Source organism: Amphibalanus amphitrite, unplaced genomic scaffold (genome assembly GCF_019059575.1).
Source record: "Amphibalanus amphitrite isolate SeventyFive unplaced genomic scaffold, NRLGWU_Aamphi_draft 000001F_arrow, whole genome shotgun sequence".
Lineage (NCBI taxonomy): Eukaryota > Metazoa > Arthropoda > Thecostraca > Balanomorpha > Balanidae > Amphibalanus > Amphibalanus amphitrite.
The window spans coordinates 370,892-389,874 of record NW_024881499.1 but is presented as its reverse complement, the minus strand read 5'-3'; the positions used below and the strand labels follow the sequence as shown (position 1 = coordinate 389,874).

At 45.5% G+C, this 18,983-nt stretch overlaps 1 protein-coding gene across 1 annotated transcript in view; it reads left to right on the top strand.

Annotated features, from left to right (window-relative positions):
- Positions 1 to 18,983, top strand: part of LOC122381087 — a 43,369-nt gene that overhangs the window by 9,072 nt on the left and 15,314 nt on the right. The window contains exons 2-6 of the mRNA XM_043364900.1: positions 6,887 to 6,983; positions 8,089 to 8,229; positions 10,821 to 11,545; positions 12,906 to 13,005; positions 16,981 to 17,118. Of these exons, the coding sequence (XP_043220835.1) occupies positions 6,948 to 6,983; positions 8,089 to 8,229; positions 10,821 to 11,545; positions 12,906 to 13,005; positions 16,981 to 17,118 (1,140 nt within the window). The 5' untranslated portion in view covers positions 6,887 to 6,947. The remainder of the gene's footprint in view (positions 1 to 6,886; positions 6,984 to 8,088; positions 8,230 to 10,820; positions 11,546 to 12,905; positions 13,006 to 16,980; positions 17,119 to 18,983) is intronic.

Below are 18,983 nucleotides of genomic sequence, written 5' to 3'. Positions count from 1 at the left end.
AAAACGTTTTAGTCAAACATTTAAAAATCGTTAGATATCTGCGCTGACGTCACACATTCAGAGGGGTACCTATTCCTATGCATTAGCCCCTCTGAATCAAAATGCTGCAATTTTGAAATTCAATATTTCCGATTTAAGGCATTTCTCGATGTTGTGAGTGCCGAAACCGGTAATTGTGAGCCAGGGACCCCATTTTGGCTATCTCAACTCAAATCTTATGTTAAGGTGGCAGGGTCCCTTTAACCCGCGCCCTGATGGGGTCTGCCGAGCAACGCGGTCTGATGGGGGGGGGGGGGGCATTTTTGCCACCCCTAAGATTGAGAACCACGCGACATAGCGACAGGCGGCAAACGGCGTTGGATAGTCCCAACGGGGAACTAGCTTGTGACTCAATTTCATTGACCTCGCTCAAACCGATGACGTCACAGGTCAGGTCAAAGGTCAATTTTCACCGTTTACAGGCATTTCAAGAAATGCGTTGTAAAATCGAGTAAAATGCATTTCATTGAAAATCATCGAAAGGGAAATGTTCGTCAAACACATATTTTGCTATTTGAGGTCACTGATACCAGGTCAGGTCACAGAAGTCAGGTCACTGAGGGTCACAATATAAAGTTATCATGTGATGCATGTTTTATGGTCCATTTTATATGCCAAATGCGATTATGTTGGACAGGCAGCCCTTGGGGTCAGTTGAGATTATGTTTTGGTGAAGGTCAGGTCAAGGTCAGGTCAAATTAGGTCAAATTTAAAAGTTGATATTTTTGCATAAAATGGGTATCGATTCGATGCAGCTCGTCACGGGGAGTTCAATGGTGGTCTTTGTTTTGCGTTAATTGGTCTAGAATTGCTAAAAATTGAGCTAAAAAATTTGACGTCATCAATTTTGAACAGTTTTTCGCTATAACTTGGCCAAAAAAGGAGGTATCGATCTAAAACTTGGCATTTACACCGAAGAGCGCAGGGACTATCACATATATTCCGGCTCTTTTCGAAATTCGATTTTTTTCCGTGAATTTTGAGTTTTTCTGTAAAAAAAAATCATTTTTATTTTTATGTTGGGGGTTAAAAATTCCAAAATTTTGAAAATCCGGGATAGCAGTTTTGTAGCGCCGTTTTTTTCTACACAACCACATAATGAACTTTAAAATTACTTGTTAACTGTAGATTTGGTGAGCGTTTCAAGATGTCATGTTTTTGGCTCTTTTTTGCTCGAAGATGACCTCAGTTTGACCTCAATAACTCCTGGCCCAAGGTGACCTGTGACTTGAAATTTTGTGTGAAGGTGTCAAATTGATGCCCGGGAAGGTATTGGAAATTTCTCCGTTTTCTCGTTATTTAAGAAAACCCTCAGGGGGAGGGGCAAAATGGTCCCCCCCCCCCCCCATCAGGGCGCGGGTTAAGGTGGGATATGGTCACTTTTTGGGCCCGTACAACACAATCGCGCTCGACTTCACTGGATGAAATCCACTCTTTCCTTCAAAGATCATTTTATGTTAGGGCATGAACGATGGAAAAGGCATGGGCACGCCAGTGTTTTGCTCTCGTTCCTAATGAAATTGTTGTAAGACTGTCAAAGTTTTATTTTACTTAGCCCGTGCTCCATTCCCCTCCCTAGGCGTAATGGATATGTCGGCCGTCAGTTATCACCTCAATACGTGTTTTTTTCCACAGGCACCTTGTCAGGCTTATTTCCTGTATGGAAATATTGAAATTGCTTTTTATCTTTTTTGCATAATTAACTGTTGGATCTTTTATGCCTCCTCTTATAGGTTCGGTGTCGTCTGGGCGTCTGCCTGTGACGCAATGCCAATCTGAGGAAGGGAGTTCGGGGCACGCCAACGTATGATGGAATCACCAACGGATAAAAAGTGGATGGCCACACAGGCACAGACTCTCCGATGGTGCTGCTTCTGTGACACACATTTTAAAACACCAGCATTGCTCTCCCGTCATCTGGATAAGTACAACGTCAACTGGAAGCTGTACTGGCGACTGTTTTATTCTAGCCGTGATGGAAGTGCTTGTGTTCTGTGCAACATATTACATGCGGACAGGCGTAGTCTGGAGTGCCATTTTAAAATGGTGCACTGCATCACTGGGTCTTGTGCCGAACGTGAACCGGAAGTGATTACCGTTGAAGGTGAACCATCGGAAAACAGCGTACCAACGACTTCGGCGGACGAGGCGGCATTAGACGTCGGTCGACGGCCAGGCCGGGCGCGCGACGCTGTGCTGGAAAGTGAGCAAGGCAATCAACATGTCATCAATGCAGAAAACATAGACAACATTGATGTTCTGTTCGAAATCAATAGTGTGACCACAAGGGAATGTGGGACGCCAAGTGTCTCGACACCAGAGTCGTTGCACCTGGCGCTTCCTTGCACATCGAGTGAAGCGGATGAGTCACCGATCACGGGAGACCTTGAGCATATGCAGGAAAACAGAGTGGCCCAACCGGAGTCACCTTGTCATCTTGACGTAGGCAACGTCAGCGATGGCCCAGAACCCACTGATAGTAGGAAGCCACAGGGGGCAGTGGCGCCTCCGGTCCCCTTCGCCATCCTTCACTCGGACGACGAGGTGGAAGAACTGGAGACAACTGAAGCGAATCTGTTGGCACCAGTTGTATCCGGACCGAACAAGGATGTGTCTGCTACAGAAGCGGGGACAGGACCAGATAGCTGTCCAAAAGGTCCAAAATCAGAGGTGATCAACATAAACGATGACGATGACGACGATGTCGCCATGACGCCGTTTGTCGGTTTCGATCGGCTCATGCTTCAACCTCCAAGCATTGACCTTCCACGGACCACAAACCTGCCAGCAGAGAGCAGACACACTAGACCAACGGCCGTGGTGAATCCGTTCGGCGTGGATGGAGAGACATTCTCTGTTTCCAGAGACGCGTGCGAAGAGACCATCGCAGAGCCGCCCTCGTCCGTAGCTCTCCCAGCGCTGCCGGGATCGTCGCAGACAGTTGCTCAAGGGTCTGCACAGGGCAGCCCAGTGCGATCACCCTCGTCGCCGGGCTCGGACCTGATCGCCATGGTGGCAGACAACTCTGACAACTCTGATGTGGATGATCCAGCTCCGTCACCTTTGGATCCCCTGCTAGCCTGCAATACACCTCCCAATGTTCCTGGCGATGTCGAAATGGAGATCAACCCGACATCAGGAAACCTGCGAGGGACTTGTGATGGGCCAACAAAGAACGATCTGCCGGATCTGGGTAGGCTGACCCCGAGTAAAATAGCGTTGTATATGAACAAAGGCTTCTTTACCGCTAGACACCAGAGCGAGCTTGATCAGCATCTCAGGAAAAAAGCTCTGTCTGAGCCTTTATCACCCGTGCGAAAAGAATTGCTTGGTGAAACGTCGCCAGACCCGAACTTGAACCGATGGGAAGCAACTTCTGAAGGTGGCGGTATCTCTGTCGGGTCGCATACACCGAGAGAGCAGTCTGTGTCGTCGGAGCCTGAAGCCGATGACGAGCCACTGCCGTTCGGTCTCAGCATCGTTAGCGTGGAATCCCTGCTGCATAAGCCATCGGAAGCCAATCAGGACACAGACGGCCAAGACGGCAGGCAAGTGCTCGCAAGAACGCGTAAAAGAACCAAACAAACGAGCACTGAGACCGCTGCAAACTCTAGAGGGACTACTAGGACTAGAAAACGAACGGTCCAGCGTCTTGCAAGGGGCACTGCATCACCAACCATGCTGTCCGCGAGCTGCACAGAACAGGAACATTCCTGCGCACAGAAAAAGCCCAGAGTCGATGCGGAGACGTCCGGGCACGAGGAGTTGATCCCCAGTGGAACGAAAGAAGTCTTCAAACAGCCAATAGGGTAAGGATTATCTTGCTTTATGATCTCTTACCTATACATAGGGGGCGTCATAGTATGTTTAATGTAGCAATGACCTTCGTTAAGCTGTTAGTAAAAAATCTTAATTATGTGAAATTGATGTCCCTAAGTTAAAGGGACCCTCCCACCTTCAAAAAAGTTAATGAATTGGCATGAAAGTGATGTCCCTTGGTTCAGAAAGAGCGAAAACGAATATCTACCAAATTTCACCGAAAAATATTCACTGGTTTTCAAGATATTAGGCTTTTACTTTTGTTTACTTTTTGGGATCTCCCCTGTTACTAGCGACTTTATTTGGAAGCAATAATTTGGCAGCCTTTAAGTGCGGCAGACGTTGCGCGCAAAGCAGCATATACCACACTGAACACCACGTGTTAACGATGGTTTTAGTCTAAAATTTAAAAATCGTTAGATCTCCGCTGACGTCACAAATTCTAAGGGGGCATTCCAATGCATTAGCCCCTTAGAATCCGAAAACTGCAAGTTTGAAATTCCATATCTTCTAATTAAAGCATTTTTCGATGTTGTGAGTGCCCAAACCGGTATTTGCAGGCCATTGCCACCAATTTGGCTATCTCAACTCAAAACTAATGTTAACCCTCGCCGGCCGAGGGGGGGGGCGGGTGCCGCCCCCCCCCCATAGGGTTTTTTTCGCGATAGCTCCGAACACGCTGGCGATAGAGAGCTGAAACTTGGCATACCTGACCTTTGATCCAAGCCGGATCTTTTGACACCAACCGCATTTTTGGGTCAGGTCAGGTCACTGACCTATGACGTCATAAGTGAACCTCTGCACGGTCTTCAGATGTCGCAACTTCGCAACGCCCTCACTGCCAGAGGAGATGTCACAGGGAAATGAAACTTGCAGGATCTAGTATCCATTATGAGTCCCACAACTTGTATATCTCGGATTTTTCCTAAAGGTCATATGAGGTCAGGTCATTTTCGTGACCTCACCATTATAAGTCAATGGGGAAAAATTCAAACTGCTATTCTGGCGCCGGGAACGATCTCCAACTATCTCAAGCACACAGAATCGTGATTTGATGCACTCCTTGCAAGGTTAGATGCGTCACTTTTGCAATGTTGACCTTGCGTGACGTCATTTATGACGTCATCAAGGTCAAATTAGTTTTTCGTCAATAACTCTTGATCAAATTGAGCTAGCGAGTCGGGAAAGGCACCAATGGACTCAGGAAGGCCTGCCGAATCGAATGATATGCGACATGACCTCTTTCGACCAACTTCGTGACCTGGGGGTGCTGACCTGACCTTGACCTGAGGTCAACACCCCAAGTTGACCTGACCCGGACAAAAAGTATATCATTCGACGCGCCTGAGCGAGGCGAACACGATGCTGCCAAAATCGGCGCTCTGCGGCCGTTTTTTGCGAAGTTATTCACCAAAAACTGAACCGTACCCTGAGGCACTTGACCTGACCTCAGAGGTCACCGGATGACCTAGGACCTTAAAATCGGGTACCAATCTCTGCGTCTCGTAACGGCGCACACGCTCGTTTTTTCCGCGACGCGCTAGCTCCACCAGGGGCGAAACGGCGAGGGGGGGGGGGGTCGTACCCGCCCCCCCCCCCCCTCGGCCGGCGCGTATGTAGAAAACCAATAGGTCCGGCGAGGGTTAAGGTGGGAGTGTCCCTTTAAACCAATAACCATGTAACAACAAACGGTTAACGATTTAAATAATGCCTATCGGGCTTAGACTGACGGCTAATTAAGCTCTGCAGCGCATTGGGATACACAAATTAGAAGTGGAACTAAATAGCGATTTAACGACCAGCGTCAGTGATCTAGCAAGTAACGATTTGGACTTAAAGATTATTAAAGGTCATTGCCATGTACATTTTCCTATCCTAGTCTTCAGTTTCCGAGTCATTTTCCTAATTTTCACTCTCCAGTGTTAAGTACTTTTCCTTAGATCATTTGTACACCGTTTGTGCTCTTTCTGAAGCGTTCAGTTCTGTCTGAAAGCATTCCGAGTTTTTGTAAAAAAATATCAAATCATACCTAATTCCCATTGTGGCAGCCCATGGGACGGTCTGACATCATATAAGCACCTTTTTGATCGCCTGTGACGTAAGGACTAAACTTCTTGAGCGGCCCAAGATGCTGATCATGTCTCTCTGGAATGTCTCCGACTGGTTTATAATTATCTGGCTAACGTGTGTATGTACCTAATTTGACTTTGTGTGACATATATAAGGATTAAGCTTTCTTCCGGTCCGTATAGTAAGCTCGGAATATCTCTGTCTTAAAGGGACTATCCCACCTTCTAAAATGTTGTTAAAACCAGTTAAATTGTGCCCGACTTTATAGATTGGATGACCAGGAACGCGGTTCTGGCATTTATTTTTCATTAAACATCTTAGGCTTCCCATATTCCAAACACAAACTTTCAAATATGTGACGTCACAGCCCGAAATTACCTCCTTCCCCAGGCCACATTACTGTCATAAAGCTGATTCTTTTTACTCTGTAGGCACCACAACAAAGTTCAGACCAAGTTTTAAGCGATTATTCAACGAACAAACCCATTTAAATCAGAATGACTAAACGAGGTGACGTCACACTAACGGTCGCTCCATGTTGAAGATAGGGCCTTGTACAAGGCCCATTTTCAAATGAAGGGAACGAATCTCTTCAACACCAAGAGGCCGCGGGGGTTGCAACCTAGATAGATAGTGGTTTCTGAACCTCGCCGCAAACTTGGCTATCTCAACTCAAACCCCATGTTAAAGGTGGGATAGTCCCTTTAATCTCAGTTACGGAAGTGCTGATATTTATGATACTGGTAAAATAATCGTTTTACAAACACAAGTTTTATAGGTTTAAAAGTATGAAGCCCCTGCCTTCGACAGAAATAACTTTAGTTATGACGTTTACCGTGAAAAAGAGGCAGGTGATTGTGGTCGCGCTGTTTGTAGTCGAGGATGGTGAACGTGTCGGTATTGTTGCGTGTGTCGCAGTGCACTGACTGGCCGACAACGGGTGTGGCTGTGCGCGCAGGCTGTGCGTGGGGATCATCCACGCCGGCAGTCTGGTGGAGGTCTCGACTGCCAACCTACAGATGTCGACCAACACGGGCAGTTCACTGGATGGCATGGTGAGAGGCTAGTTTTTTCTCACTACCCACTTTCTTTCGTTAGGTTTTCGAGAACGTGTCTTAATCCCTTTATAATTTGACACATGCATGTGATATTCTGACCATCGGTGACTGGTAATAGCGCAGCCAGGAAATCATTTCGGGAGGGGGGAGGGAAGGTAGCCGGTCCCGTAGCTCAGTCGGCAGAGCGTTGGACTCTGCGTGGTGAGAGCACGCGTTCCCGGCTACAACAGTCCGGATTCGAAGCGCGACGTACACTTTTTTCCGGTTTTCTCTTATTTATTGAACGAGATCAGTACATCACACCCTGTGCATGTCAGCCAACATTCAGAACTTATGTACATAACTGATCAGACCAATTTGCCTCGTACCTTAATAGCCCACATACACATGCCACCAGAACAGTGGGCCTAGCACCGGTAACACATTGCCGCCAAGACCACCAGCCTTCTACATACTTCATACGGCCTTAATTTACACACACAGCAGTCATCATCATGAACATGCACAGTCAGGTCAGCGCGACGGGCACTTGCGCGACGGCTCAAAAATACTTTTTGAGCAGGGCCCGTCTGACCGCCCCCCCCCCGGCATTTCTCACAATGGGTCATGCCCAGCCGGAAGTTCATATAAGTAGATCTCAAAGCCTAGTCCCATCCGGCCGGGTCCCCAGTATTGGACTTTTTCAGTCAGTTCGCGACTCTGCATCATTTTTTTCCAAAATTGGGACATTAACCGAGCCCCTCGTGTCTCGACATTTCCCGGGAACGGACGGTGTCGGACCGGGCCCCGTGTCTAGGTATCTCTTAGAGCCTGGTCCCGTTCGACCGAGCCCGTGTCTGATTGATCAAATTTATTCGATTACGGGCAGTACCCGGCAGAAATTGCAACAGGGTACTTATCAGCTGACCCTCTGGCCCCCCTTCCCCTCCCGGCTGCTCTGCTGGTGGCTGGGCTTCTAAAAAATAGTGAATAAAATCATTTTCACATAAGTGATGATGCTTAAGGTTTGTCATTGTCAGACTGAATGTGACACATCTCATGATTTGAACAATGCATAATTGTTGCGATCTACTTGTGACCATTCTTTTTACATTTTTTGCAGGTAATGAAGGTGGAAACTTCCACGGATGCTTCGGTCCGCTATTTTATTCACTTCCCGAACATGGACAAACGTCTGGACCGGTGGGTGTCCAAAGAGGACATCATTCAGGTCTACAGGACTGAACACGACAAAAACAATCAGGTTGGTGAATCGGTTATACCCTTCATCGATGGAGCTATGCCAGTAGAAATTGACCTAACAGATTGCAGAGCACAATCAGAATTAGAGTTTATTTTAAGCTTTTTGGGGCTTCAAGCCTTTTCTCTGGCTGAAAAGTCTACTTAATGGAGCTCATTGTGTGCTCCTATCTTACAGTATCTTACAGTATTCCATGATAGCTCGACAAAGAATTAAATTGACACCCACATATTTTATTTTTCGTTTAAATCTGGTCTATGGGGTTGTGATGGGCGGGGAAGCCAACTGTGGCAAGGATTTTTTTCTTCGAACAACGGTTTCCGAGATACAGCCTCGAGCAATTCCTGGAGGTCACGCTACAACCCTATGTTTGGCGGCTTATAACTCAGAAACTATTGGTTTTCTATGTGGAATAATTTTTATCGCTCAACTCGCAATCAACCAATGGACATGGAACCAATGGAATGAAGAAGAAAATCGGCCGGTAACTTTTTGAGTTATCGGCGTGTAAACGCAAAAAAAGTCGCTCATATGGCAGATTTGACCACATTTGACCTCATTTGACCTTGAAGATATTGACCTAGGGTCATGAAATTCACACACAACAGAGTTCCCCAGGGCTTTCACCTATCCTCCAAATTTCGTCTTTCTAGCTCCAGTGGGAGCTGAGATCTTAGGGGGGGGGGGCGACATCCGCCCCCCCCCCCCTTCCACTGGGCGTAGTACTCGCAACCCTTCCACTGCGCGTGTTAAGGGCAGGTCGAGGATTTCGATACTGGCGGCCCTGGTGGTGTCTGATTCGCTGTTTTTCTTTCTCCCTGAAGACTGATTCTTCAGAGGCTGACATACGCCAGATGGACCGTTTGAAGGTTATTTATGACTACAAGCTTGTTCTTGCATTATTGAACGTCTTTCTGGGGTATCTCCTCGATGATCGTATGCTTCGAACTGCCTCAATGTTTCAAAATCATCGTTTTGTGTTGTTCCTTACTGAACGGCGGTGGACCATGCGTGCCAGATTGGTGGGACATTTTCAGGCTCCATTGGGGCCGAGGCCTTCGGTTAAAAGGGACAAATCATGACACCATACAAAATGTCCCAGATTTATCTATCACGTGCATTGCTTTTTGCACGAAATTTTTCGATGTAGGGATTACCATTGACATTTACTTTTTAACAGTAAAAAAAAAACACCCTGTATAAAGGGAGTTTTTTCTCTAAATTTCGAAGCATCCCAGCTAGGAATAAACTAATAGCACCATCGTAATCCTCTCGTCGACCCGCATCGAAACATATTTATGTTGCCCTCGAAAGGTCAAGGTCAAAAGTTCACCTCAGGTCACGTGACCTCAAGGTTATCATGTATATCATTCGATGTGCCTTGACGAGCTGAACACATTGAGCCCATCCGCGCAGCCGAATCTCGAACATGTAAGGAGTTATTAGCAAAAAACCTTTGGTGACCTTTGATGACCTCACATGACCTTACAGTTGGACAAGACCAAAAAAGGCCCCATGAAAGTTGATCGTATATAAAGTGACTCATGGTATATTAGGCAATTCCGACGCGTTTTAGTGTAAAAATGAGGGAGCCGATTTTCCCCATTGACTTATAATGGCGTGGTCAAGAAATTTACCTGACCCTAGGTCATCGATGTCGAAATTCAAAGCGAACTGGCGCTGGGCCAAGGCAAACACAATGGTCCTAGCAAGAGCCTGTTCCACGTCTCTTTCTCTACAAGATCAAAAGATACAGTCAAAAAAGGAAGATTGTTGTGTGCTCAACGGGTGACCTCGAATGACCTTTCAGCGGGTCACTGATGCAAAGCTGCACCAGTGCTATCAATGATAGCCTAACTCAACATGATTCAGAAGTATTTGAACGGGTAAGATGCATTTCGGTGGTAGCCGATATTTCTGCTATTGACTTATAAAGGGCAGGCCACAAAAATACCCTGAGCTGAGGTCAACACAGGCTGAGAGCCACTTTTTTATTACCGTATATGAATGACAACTGATAAGGCTTTAATCGTCATCAGACAAAATTGCAACTTCCGGTGGGGAAAATATCAAGGTCACTTAGAAAAATAGGTCAAGAGGTCACGTGATCAAAATTTTCAAAAATTGACAATTTGAGATAGCCAAAATGTTCATTGGTTGATTGCGAGTTGAACGATGTAAAGTTGTCCTTACAGAAAACCAATAGTTTCTGAGTTATAAGCCGCCAAACATAGGGTTGCAGCGTGACCTCCAGAAATTGCCAAGAGGCTATATCTCGGAAACCGTTGTTCGAAGAAAAAATACCTTTCCACAGCTGGATTCCCCACCCATTACAACCCATTACACCAATTTTAAACAAACAAAAAAACGTATTAGGGTGTACGGCCTAAGTCGATCTATCGTGGAATGCCCCAGTGGGAAGGAACACCGTGACAAAGGTAATTGAAACCCTAAGGAAAAGCTCTGCTGACTTCTTCGTGTCTTCTTCGTGCAAAGTTGCACATACTTGGGAGAGTGCTAGTTGAATAACATGTTCCTTGTTTGCTCTGGTAGAACCGTTCTGAGGCTTCATGAACGCCTGATTCTGTTCTCAGGATGCAGGAGCGGCGGCGGGCGTCTCCAGTCCGCCGGACTCGACGAAACGACGCCTGGCCTTCGACCCATCGCCGGGAAGGCATACCCGGCAGGTGCGGAAGAAGGTAACTGGAAGAGTGACAGCGGCTTCCAAACGATCCCGATCATTGACGAAACCGAGCAAAAGAGGACGTGTGTCTGCAGCACAGCGACGCCCGAAAGACCGCCGAGGCAGGCTGGTTCGGCTGGCCAAGGAGCGGCTCATACCGACTCGCCAGAGCTCCCGGAAGTCGGACAGAAATCTGACCGCCACAAGCGTGCTATGTCCAACGCGTGCCAATGTTGGCGATGCAGTTGAACGGAGCACAACGCAAATGAGCAGCTACCCTAACAAAACGTTGTCGCTCAGGTCCAGACAAGTACGTGTAGCCGCCGAGACCGCACAGTCTTCGGAGTTGCGAGTCGTTGGAGACACAGAGAATACGACCGAGTCCACAACTACATCGCGTTGTTCAGATGCTTCTCGAGGAGACTCGAAAGGGGCGGACAATTCAGACGACAGGCGTAGCGGCAGACAAAAACCAGCTGAACAGGCCAGAACAGGAACAGGAACAGGCGTCGGAAGACGGCCTGCCGGAGGAACCATGGACGTGAAGTCAAACACAGCCAGCTGGAGTGATGGTGTCGCCAATGCTGGCAAGTGGAAGCAGCGATATCAGCCTCCGCCTGGTGTCACCGTCCGTCCGTAAGTACTGCTGCCGTGGCGCGTATGCTTAGGTTGCTTGTTTATATTTTCGAGTGTTAAATGATTACTTAGTTACAGTCAACCCGTAAAGCTGACTCCGACTACCGCTTCCTGAAACCAGTTCCGGCTCCGACTCCATCTCTGTCTCCGGACATCTATTATAAATTCCACATCATGATGGTAAAGCTCATGCCCGAGATGTTTTTTATTGCCTGAGGCTATCCTACATGCACGTTCTAAGCCCTTACATGGCAGTTCTACTTAAAACTATAGTTTTTTTTCAGAAGGTGTTTGGTACGTTTTTCAACTAAGCACGCGTTTTAGTCAGGGAAACTGGCAAGGACCAAACTTGAGAAAATCGAACATCGCTTAATTTTAACATGTGAGTTATTCCTGATAAATTCCATGCGTGCGTTTTGGAGCTATAACAATAGAACAGTGGTGGTGTCATGCTGTGGCTCTTGCATTGTAATGTAATGTATAACTACCAAGGACAGAACCGCTTACTCGATTCGGACCTCGGTAACAGTGAAAACGAAGTCTTCCCATAATTCGTTGAAACTTTGTCCCACAGAACGGACATTTGGTGCCAGCTGCCACGAGTGACGTCATCATATTTTGCTCATTTTTAAAGACAATTCCCATGCATTTACCGCGCACAATTTGAACTCGAAAATTTTAGGGGTAAGAAATTCCTAGCCAGACGCTGAAGCTGACAAAACTCACGTGAGAGCAAGGCTTTGTAAACCAGGGAGAACCTAGAACGCTCCCGACGAAAAACTGGGGACAAAAATGAATTTAGTAACCGCGACTCTGGGGACCAAACAAACTCAGGTTGCCGAATGCCGTGGTAACGGGGCAAATTTGGCATGAGTAGGTACGCATCTAATAACTTATTTTTCAACGAATTATTTCAGAAAAAAGCAAAAAGACTTATTGGACCACTACTTCATAGAATGAATAGCAGTTTTCATAAACGAACCAAGTTTTTTATCGCTGATTGTTGGGATTACTGCATTTGTTGTTAAGAATGCTCACGGTGCTGACAGCGCTAGCGAAGGTGTCTCCACTTTTCGTAATGTTAAAATCTCGGAGCGCACCCCCTGCGTGAGAGCTTGCCAGGCTGCAGGCTTGCCAGGCTGTGCACATCTGCAGCCTGGCAAGAAGGATATGTTATAGGATTATAACCGGGACCCTAAAAATGAAATATTGAAGAAAAAACTGATGAAGCCATGAGTTTGTTGGTCGTGGTCGCTCCGGGCCCGATTCAATGGCCTACGCCTGTAGTATTTGAAAGGCCTATGACTGTCTCTTTGCCATCAGCTGAGATGAAGTGTGCTGATGTGTGCCGTGTTTGCAGCTTTGTCAGCTCGATGGCGGACAGCCTGCGGCCGGGGATGAAGCTGTACGTCATCTGCACGGTGATCAACCACGGCTGGCTCCGGCTCTTCTCCGCTGTCGTATGTCAACACATGGGTCTTTATTATTCATGCAAATGGTTTATGCCTGTACAATTATTTGAATTACTTAGGAACGAGAATAGCTTAGTTACTAGCAGTGCCAAGCACAATTCACGACAATGCAAACACCGTAAGGTGGGGCTATTGGAGCCAGTGGGGCTATTTGAGACAGTATGTACAATGTACATAATACATATGATGTGGTTTAATAAAATTGCTATGAAATGAAAACCGTTCATTTTTTTTTGACAATTTTGCTGAGATTGGTGTGGAATCGAGCGTTGAATTGCCTCAGCAAAAAAAAAAATGACAAAAAAATGGTTATATATAGATTTTACTAAACCACTACATACTGTCTCAAACAAGGCCTTCTACAGAAGGTACAGTCACTCCCCCGCCGACCAATCAGAGACAGACCCTGAGTGACGTCACCCCTGATGCTCGCAAGGGGTATTCTATTCCTTTATAACGTACAAAATGACTAACTTTATTTGAAGACTATTGATTGCACTCTACACATACCGCTCAACGGTTGATGTCAATGGAAAGCCCAACTAAGTTTCTGGCGACAAAAAAGAGCGGCAAAATGCTAAGAAATGGCCGGTTTTGAAGATATCGACGATTTAAAAACCCTCTGCAGGAGCAGGAAAGCAACGTAAAAACGCATCGAGCTTATATTTTTACTATTAAAGGGAGATAATGACCTTTTTCCACAAAATCTGAGTTAGGACCATTTTCTGACAAAACACAACAAGTTATAATGTAAATTAAAACCATTTTGCTCAATTCGGTACCTTGCCGCAAATATCTCAACTTGAAGTCACGTTAGCGGGGAGCGCTGAAAATGACCGTTGAATAAGTACTTACATCACTTTTTGGTACTTGCATGTAATTTTGTAAAATGAGCGTATTCCTTACATTTGATCTTCATCACATCTAGTTAGTTAATGGTCGTCTATATTGCCTTCAAAAGATATTCATGGTTTGGGGGTGGTTTATGTCTAAATTTACGCAACTATTTTTCCTGTTCATCATCTGACGCCATATGCTGCTATTTTAGTAGCAACGACTCAATTTTGAATCGGTCCCGCCGACTGCACAATAAAAGAAGATAGATACAACACTTTTGCGGCATCACTGAAAAACTTATGCAGTACTGTTATCAAAATTCTCATAACACCGTTCGACAAACCTGAAGTCTTTTTGAAATAAATATGCTTGTATTTTTCGCTTCAGGCTCTGACGCCAAAATAATGAATTTCGTAGTCGCAATCGCAAGATTTGGCTGCGTTTCTGGCGCATGCCGTTCATTTGTGCCGCATGCCGCATGCCGAAACAAAGAAGAGTAGGCACTATGTACCCCCGAATTAGAATCTAATTAATTCTAAACCGAATTAACTCTAATTCAAATTAGAATCCTTACAACCAAGCAACGACAAGGCGATAACATAAACAAAAACCCAAGCGTCCCTGTTTGAAACAAAAGCGCCATATACTGCGACTTTTTTTATAGAGAAGGACAACGCATTTCGGTGGGTGTTACAAGTACTGCAAGTACTGCTTCTTTTTTGCAAAAATAAAAACCTTTTTCACATACGAAAATGTGCTAGGAAATTTTCATATTTTATAGAAACTACAGTAGAAATAGTATAGATGTCGAGTAATTTTTATTTAAAGGGACCCTCCCACCTTAACATTAGTTTTGAGTTGAGATAGCCAAATTGGTGGCCATGGCCTGAAAATACCGGTTTGGGCATTCACAACATCGAAAAATGCTTTAATTCGGAGATATGGAATTTCAAACTTGCAGTTTTGGGATTCTAAGGGGCTAATGCATTGGTATGCCCCCTTAGAATTTGTGACGTCAGCGGAGATCTAACGATTTTTAAATCTTTTACTAAAACGTTTGGCAGCACGCGGTGGTATATGCTGCTTTGCGCGCAACAAATGCCGCACTTTCAAATAAAGTCGCTAGGAACAGCGGAGATCCCAAAAAGTAAACAAAAGTAAAAGTCTAATATCTTGAAAACCGGTGAATATTTGGTAGATATTCATTTTTGCTCTTTCTGAACCGAGCGACATCACTTTCATGCCAATTCATTAACTTTTTTGAAGGTGGGAGGGTCCCTTTAAGAAAAAAGAAAGCTCATTATCTCCCTTTAAGAAATCATTTTTCAGTAACTTTTTAGATGAGGCATCGATTTAGTTAACAACTTTATTGCAACATTTTTATTATTTGTAACTTTATTTCAAAATGATATTTTCAAAAAATGGCAGCGTAGCTTGGAAGCGATTGTTGCGCATCGCGCCATTATTGTCCTGAGGCCCCCTTAGGATGTCATCAAAAGTGGAGTGACATGGGCCTGGTCTCAAACAGCCTCACTGTCTCCAATATCCCCACCTTATGGTATGGATAACAATCTGTGCCGAGCCAGTGCTCGGCGCCGCTCGATACTAAACGAAAGACGCCGTTCGACGGCGTTCGAAAACAGGTTAAAATATCCCGAAGGAAGTAGTTTAGGCAAAATAGGTGATTTCACCAGAGTTCCCCAAAGGTCAAATTTTGCCTATTTTGCTTCGTATTTCGCCTGAGAAGCGCCCGTTAAAATGATTCTAAAGACAACGGTTCAACATCCATGAGGCGAAAACTTGAAACTAACGTTTTTGCGGTCATTTTTTTTTTCAATCACTTTTGACTGACCTAAAAGATCATTTGAAGAATTTGATCTAGGTTCTTGATCATAACCTGACCAGAAAAAGTTCATGCTGCATATCAGTCGATTTGTATCGTTGAGCTGAACACATTCAATGTGTTTTCATCGCTCCAAAAATTATTAGGAAAACTGCTGAAACCTGTCATGACTTGGGATAAACTGGGGGGGGGGGGTAAAAAGTGCCACGGCTGCAATTTTTTATTTGAATATGTGTCAGGCATACCTATTACCCGGCCCTGTTCATGAAGTCTGCGGTCGCTGCGGCCGGCCGCGGGTTCTAAGCCCTGCCCATTTTTGAAACGTCATCACTCACTTGGCCGCAGCAGCGTTCCGTGAACAGCGTCTGCTGCCGAAATAGTTTCCGACAATTGTTCACAACTGACGCACACCGCTAGATAATTTGTTTACAAAGTCGTCTCAGTGACAACACGGCTTGCGCCTATTTGACTTCAGTGCGCCAAGTTCAGTGCAATTAGTTTTCTTGCGGCTCGGCGGTCGCTGGATTGCGGTCGCAGAGATCGCAGCGGCCGCAGCAAGGTGACGTCATACATTCGTCATAATACATGAGCCCCGCCCCTTTTCGTGACGTAACAACCCGGCTGACCGCAGCGACCGCAGCGGCCTCAGCGACCGCCGGGGTTCATGAACAGGGCCCCGATGTTTGAAGGTATTAAGTATGACTTTCGTTCAAAACAAGCCCAGTTCAACGGTCTCCCATTGACTTAGGTAATAGGTATACCTGATGGAAAGGTCGCAATATTGACCTGACATAAGGTAACTGAAATAAACACTGAGATATCCGAATACTGTTTCTCTTATCAGTTGCTGAAAGTTTCTTTTTTTCACAAACACACTGTACAGTACAGTTGCTGAAAGTTTCAAAGTGATTGTTTAGTCGGTGTGTAATCTCCACTGAACCCACTGCAGCCGGGTGCTCTTTTTGGAGCATTCTGTGCATACATACATTTCTGGATTTTTAACTGGAGGGGTCATTTGTTTAGAGATAATTAGGTTGTCTTTCTTCCAATATGTCTGTTGATGATTCATTGGATAAGTGTCATTGAGACATTGTCGAACAACGACATTGTTGAAAAAATGTACGTTTAACATTGACGAATATCATCAGTTCAAATGGAAGCCTAGTTCCATGGCGTATTGTAAAAGCTCACAGCTCAAGTTCAGTCCATTGGGGGATTACACACAGGCAGGGGGTTTTATTTTATAGCATTTCTGATTTCCTGCCTCTGTCGCCGGACCACAGATCAAGAGAGTGGTGGCCCGGAGGCAGTACCACGTCCACTACCTGGGCTTCAAGTCCTGCCACGACGAGCTCATAGCGCCCGACCTGATCCACAGCGTCATCGAAGTGCAGGGAAAGGCGCCGGTCAGGCAGTTGCAGGTAAGACTGCCAGTGCACCGCAGCTCATCTCATAACCCATATCTATTTTCTGTGTTGTCCATAAGTCCATGTCCTCTTTGTGAGCCGCTGCCTTTTTGCCTTTTCTGGCTAATGTGTGTTACTGCTGCGCCAAAGCCTCGATTGCACGGTACCTTTATGTTGGGTGCAATTAGCAAGTAAAAAAAAAGGAAAAAATGGCCAGTACCGATTATGCGCCTCCCTCAACCCGGCACCGCCTCGACACACGCCCTCAAACGCGGATACAACACTTTGGGCTGATTTCAGGACGTTCAGCGCGGAATGGTTCTTGTAAGTGAACTTTGATTCTGAGTAGCTGCTAAAAAAATATACAAAACTATCTTGAACAGAACGCTACCAGCAGCAGAACTTATCATCATCGCCGATAAGCCACAAAGCTCGATCATCCATCATATCTACCAAGCCCGTATGCGCAAGGAACTCAATGAGAATATAACCAAGAAGATTAACTGTAAAAGAGTCCTCCCAACTATGATACTGGTGTCCTGAAAATTTATATCATCCAGACAGCCAACATAATTGGAAGACGATCAGAAATAGAGTTGCAAAATTTCCCTACCGCACTACCGGCATGCCGGTAATTTTTCACTACCGCAGGTTTTTTCGTGGTATTTGGCATATCCTGCCGGTAGCATGCCGGTATTTTTGATTTTGCACCAAAAAAAATTATCAGCATATGATTCAAACTTTGGACACTAAGAGGCTATTGATTTATTGAAATGTAATAACAGCAATCTTAGCCACTGCAAAATACATTTTGTGGTAGAAGTTCCATTGCTAAGGGTAATTGTACATATGAACCTCAGCATTTCACAGGTTTGGCTCTAATAAGAATTGTCAAGAATCTACTGTGGTCTATCAAAGGAAGAATACTCATTCATGTTGCAAAAGCACAACCAATTACTATGCATTTCAGACCCCATGAGACCCTGCTTTTCGGCGATAATTTCTTCAATTTTTGTCCAATTGGCTTGAAATTTTGGCAGACGATATTTCAGCTCAAGCGCCAATTTTTGTCAATATGGTCTTTTAACAAAATATCAAAATTTAGAGCACTTGTCGTTGGCTCGTAATGTTAATCAGTTTTTGCACCCGGATAGAGGCTCGCTCGCTACCGCACCGGATTGGATAGGAGCGCTGGCCAATCACGTTGCGCCGGGCCCAACTAAACTCCGCCCACTGGCCGTGACCGCGATGGGTCTATACCGCTTCAGTCGGTGTCAGCACCGCGGAGAGGTCAGAGCGGGACCACATACTGGAGACAAGTGAAGCTGGCAAAGTTGCTTCGGGACGAAAGCCAAAAAATTATCCGTTTGAGGGCATTTGGTATCCTCTTCGTCTTCACCTTATTTTGGTATTTAAACGTCGAACCAGCTCAGAATATTCAGAATGATCAGAATCAAAGTAGGATCTATTGGAACGGAATCGGCCGTAAAAGGAAAGATGGGTACTCTTGGACTCTTTTTTTATAAATTTAGTTCGAACCTTTTGATGGGAAGGATTCACAAGGACAGAGCCACCGCTAAGCGAAGCTTGTTGCGATGACCCTGCCCTCTACCCTCCGATCGCGCCATTCCGATTCTATGGCAGAATTTAGAGTCCAAAGTTTAAAGGGACCCTCCCACCTTAACATTAGATTTGAGTTGAGATAGCCAAATTGGTGGCCATGGCCTGAAAATACCGGTTTGGGCACTCACAACATCGAAAAATGCTTTAATTCGGAGATATCGAATTTCAAACTTGCAGTTTTCGGATTCTAAGGGGCTAATGCATTGGTATGCCCCCTTAGAATTTGTGACGTCAGCGGAGATCTAACGATTTTAAAT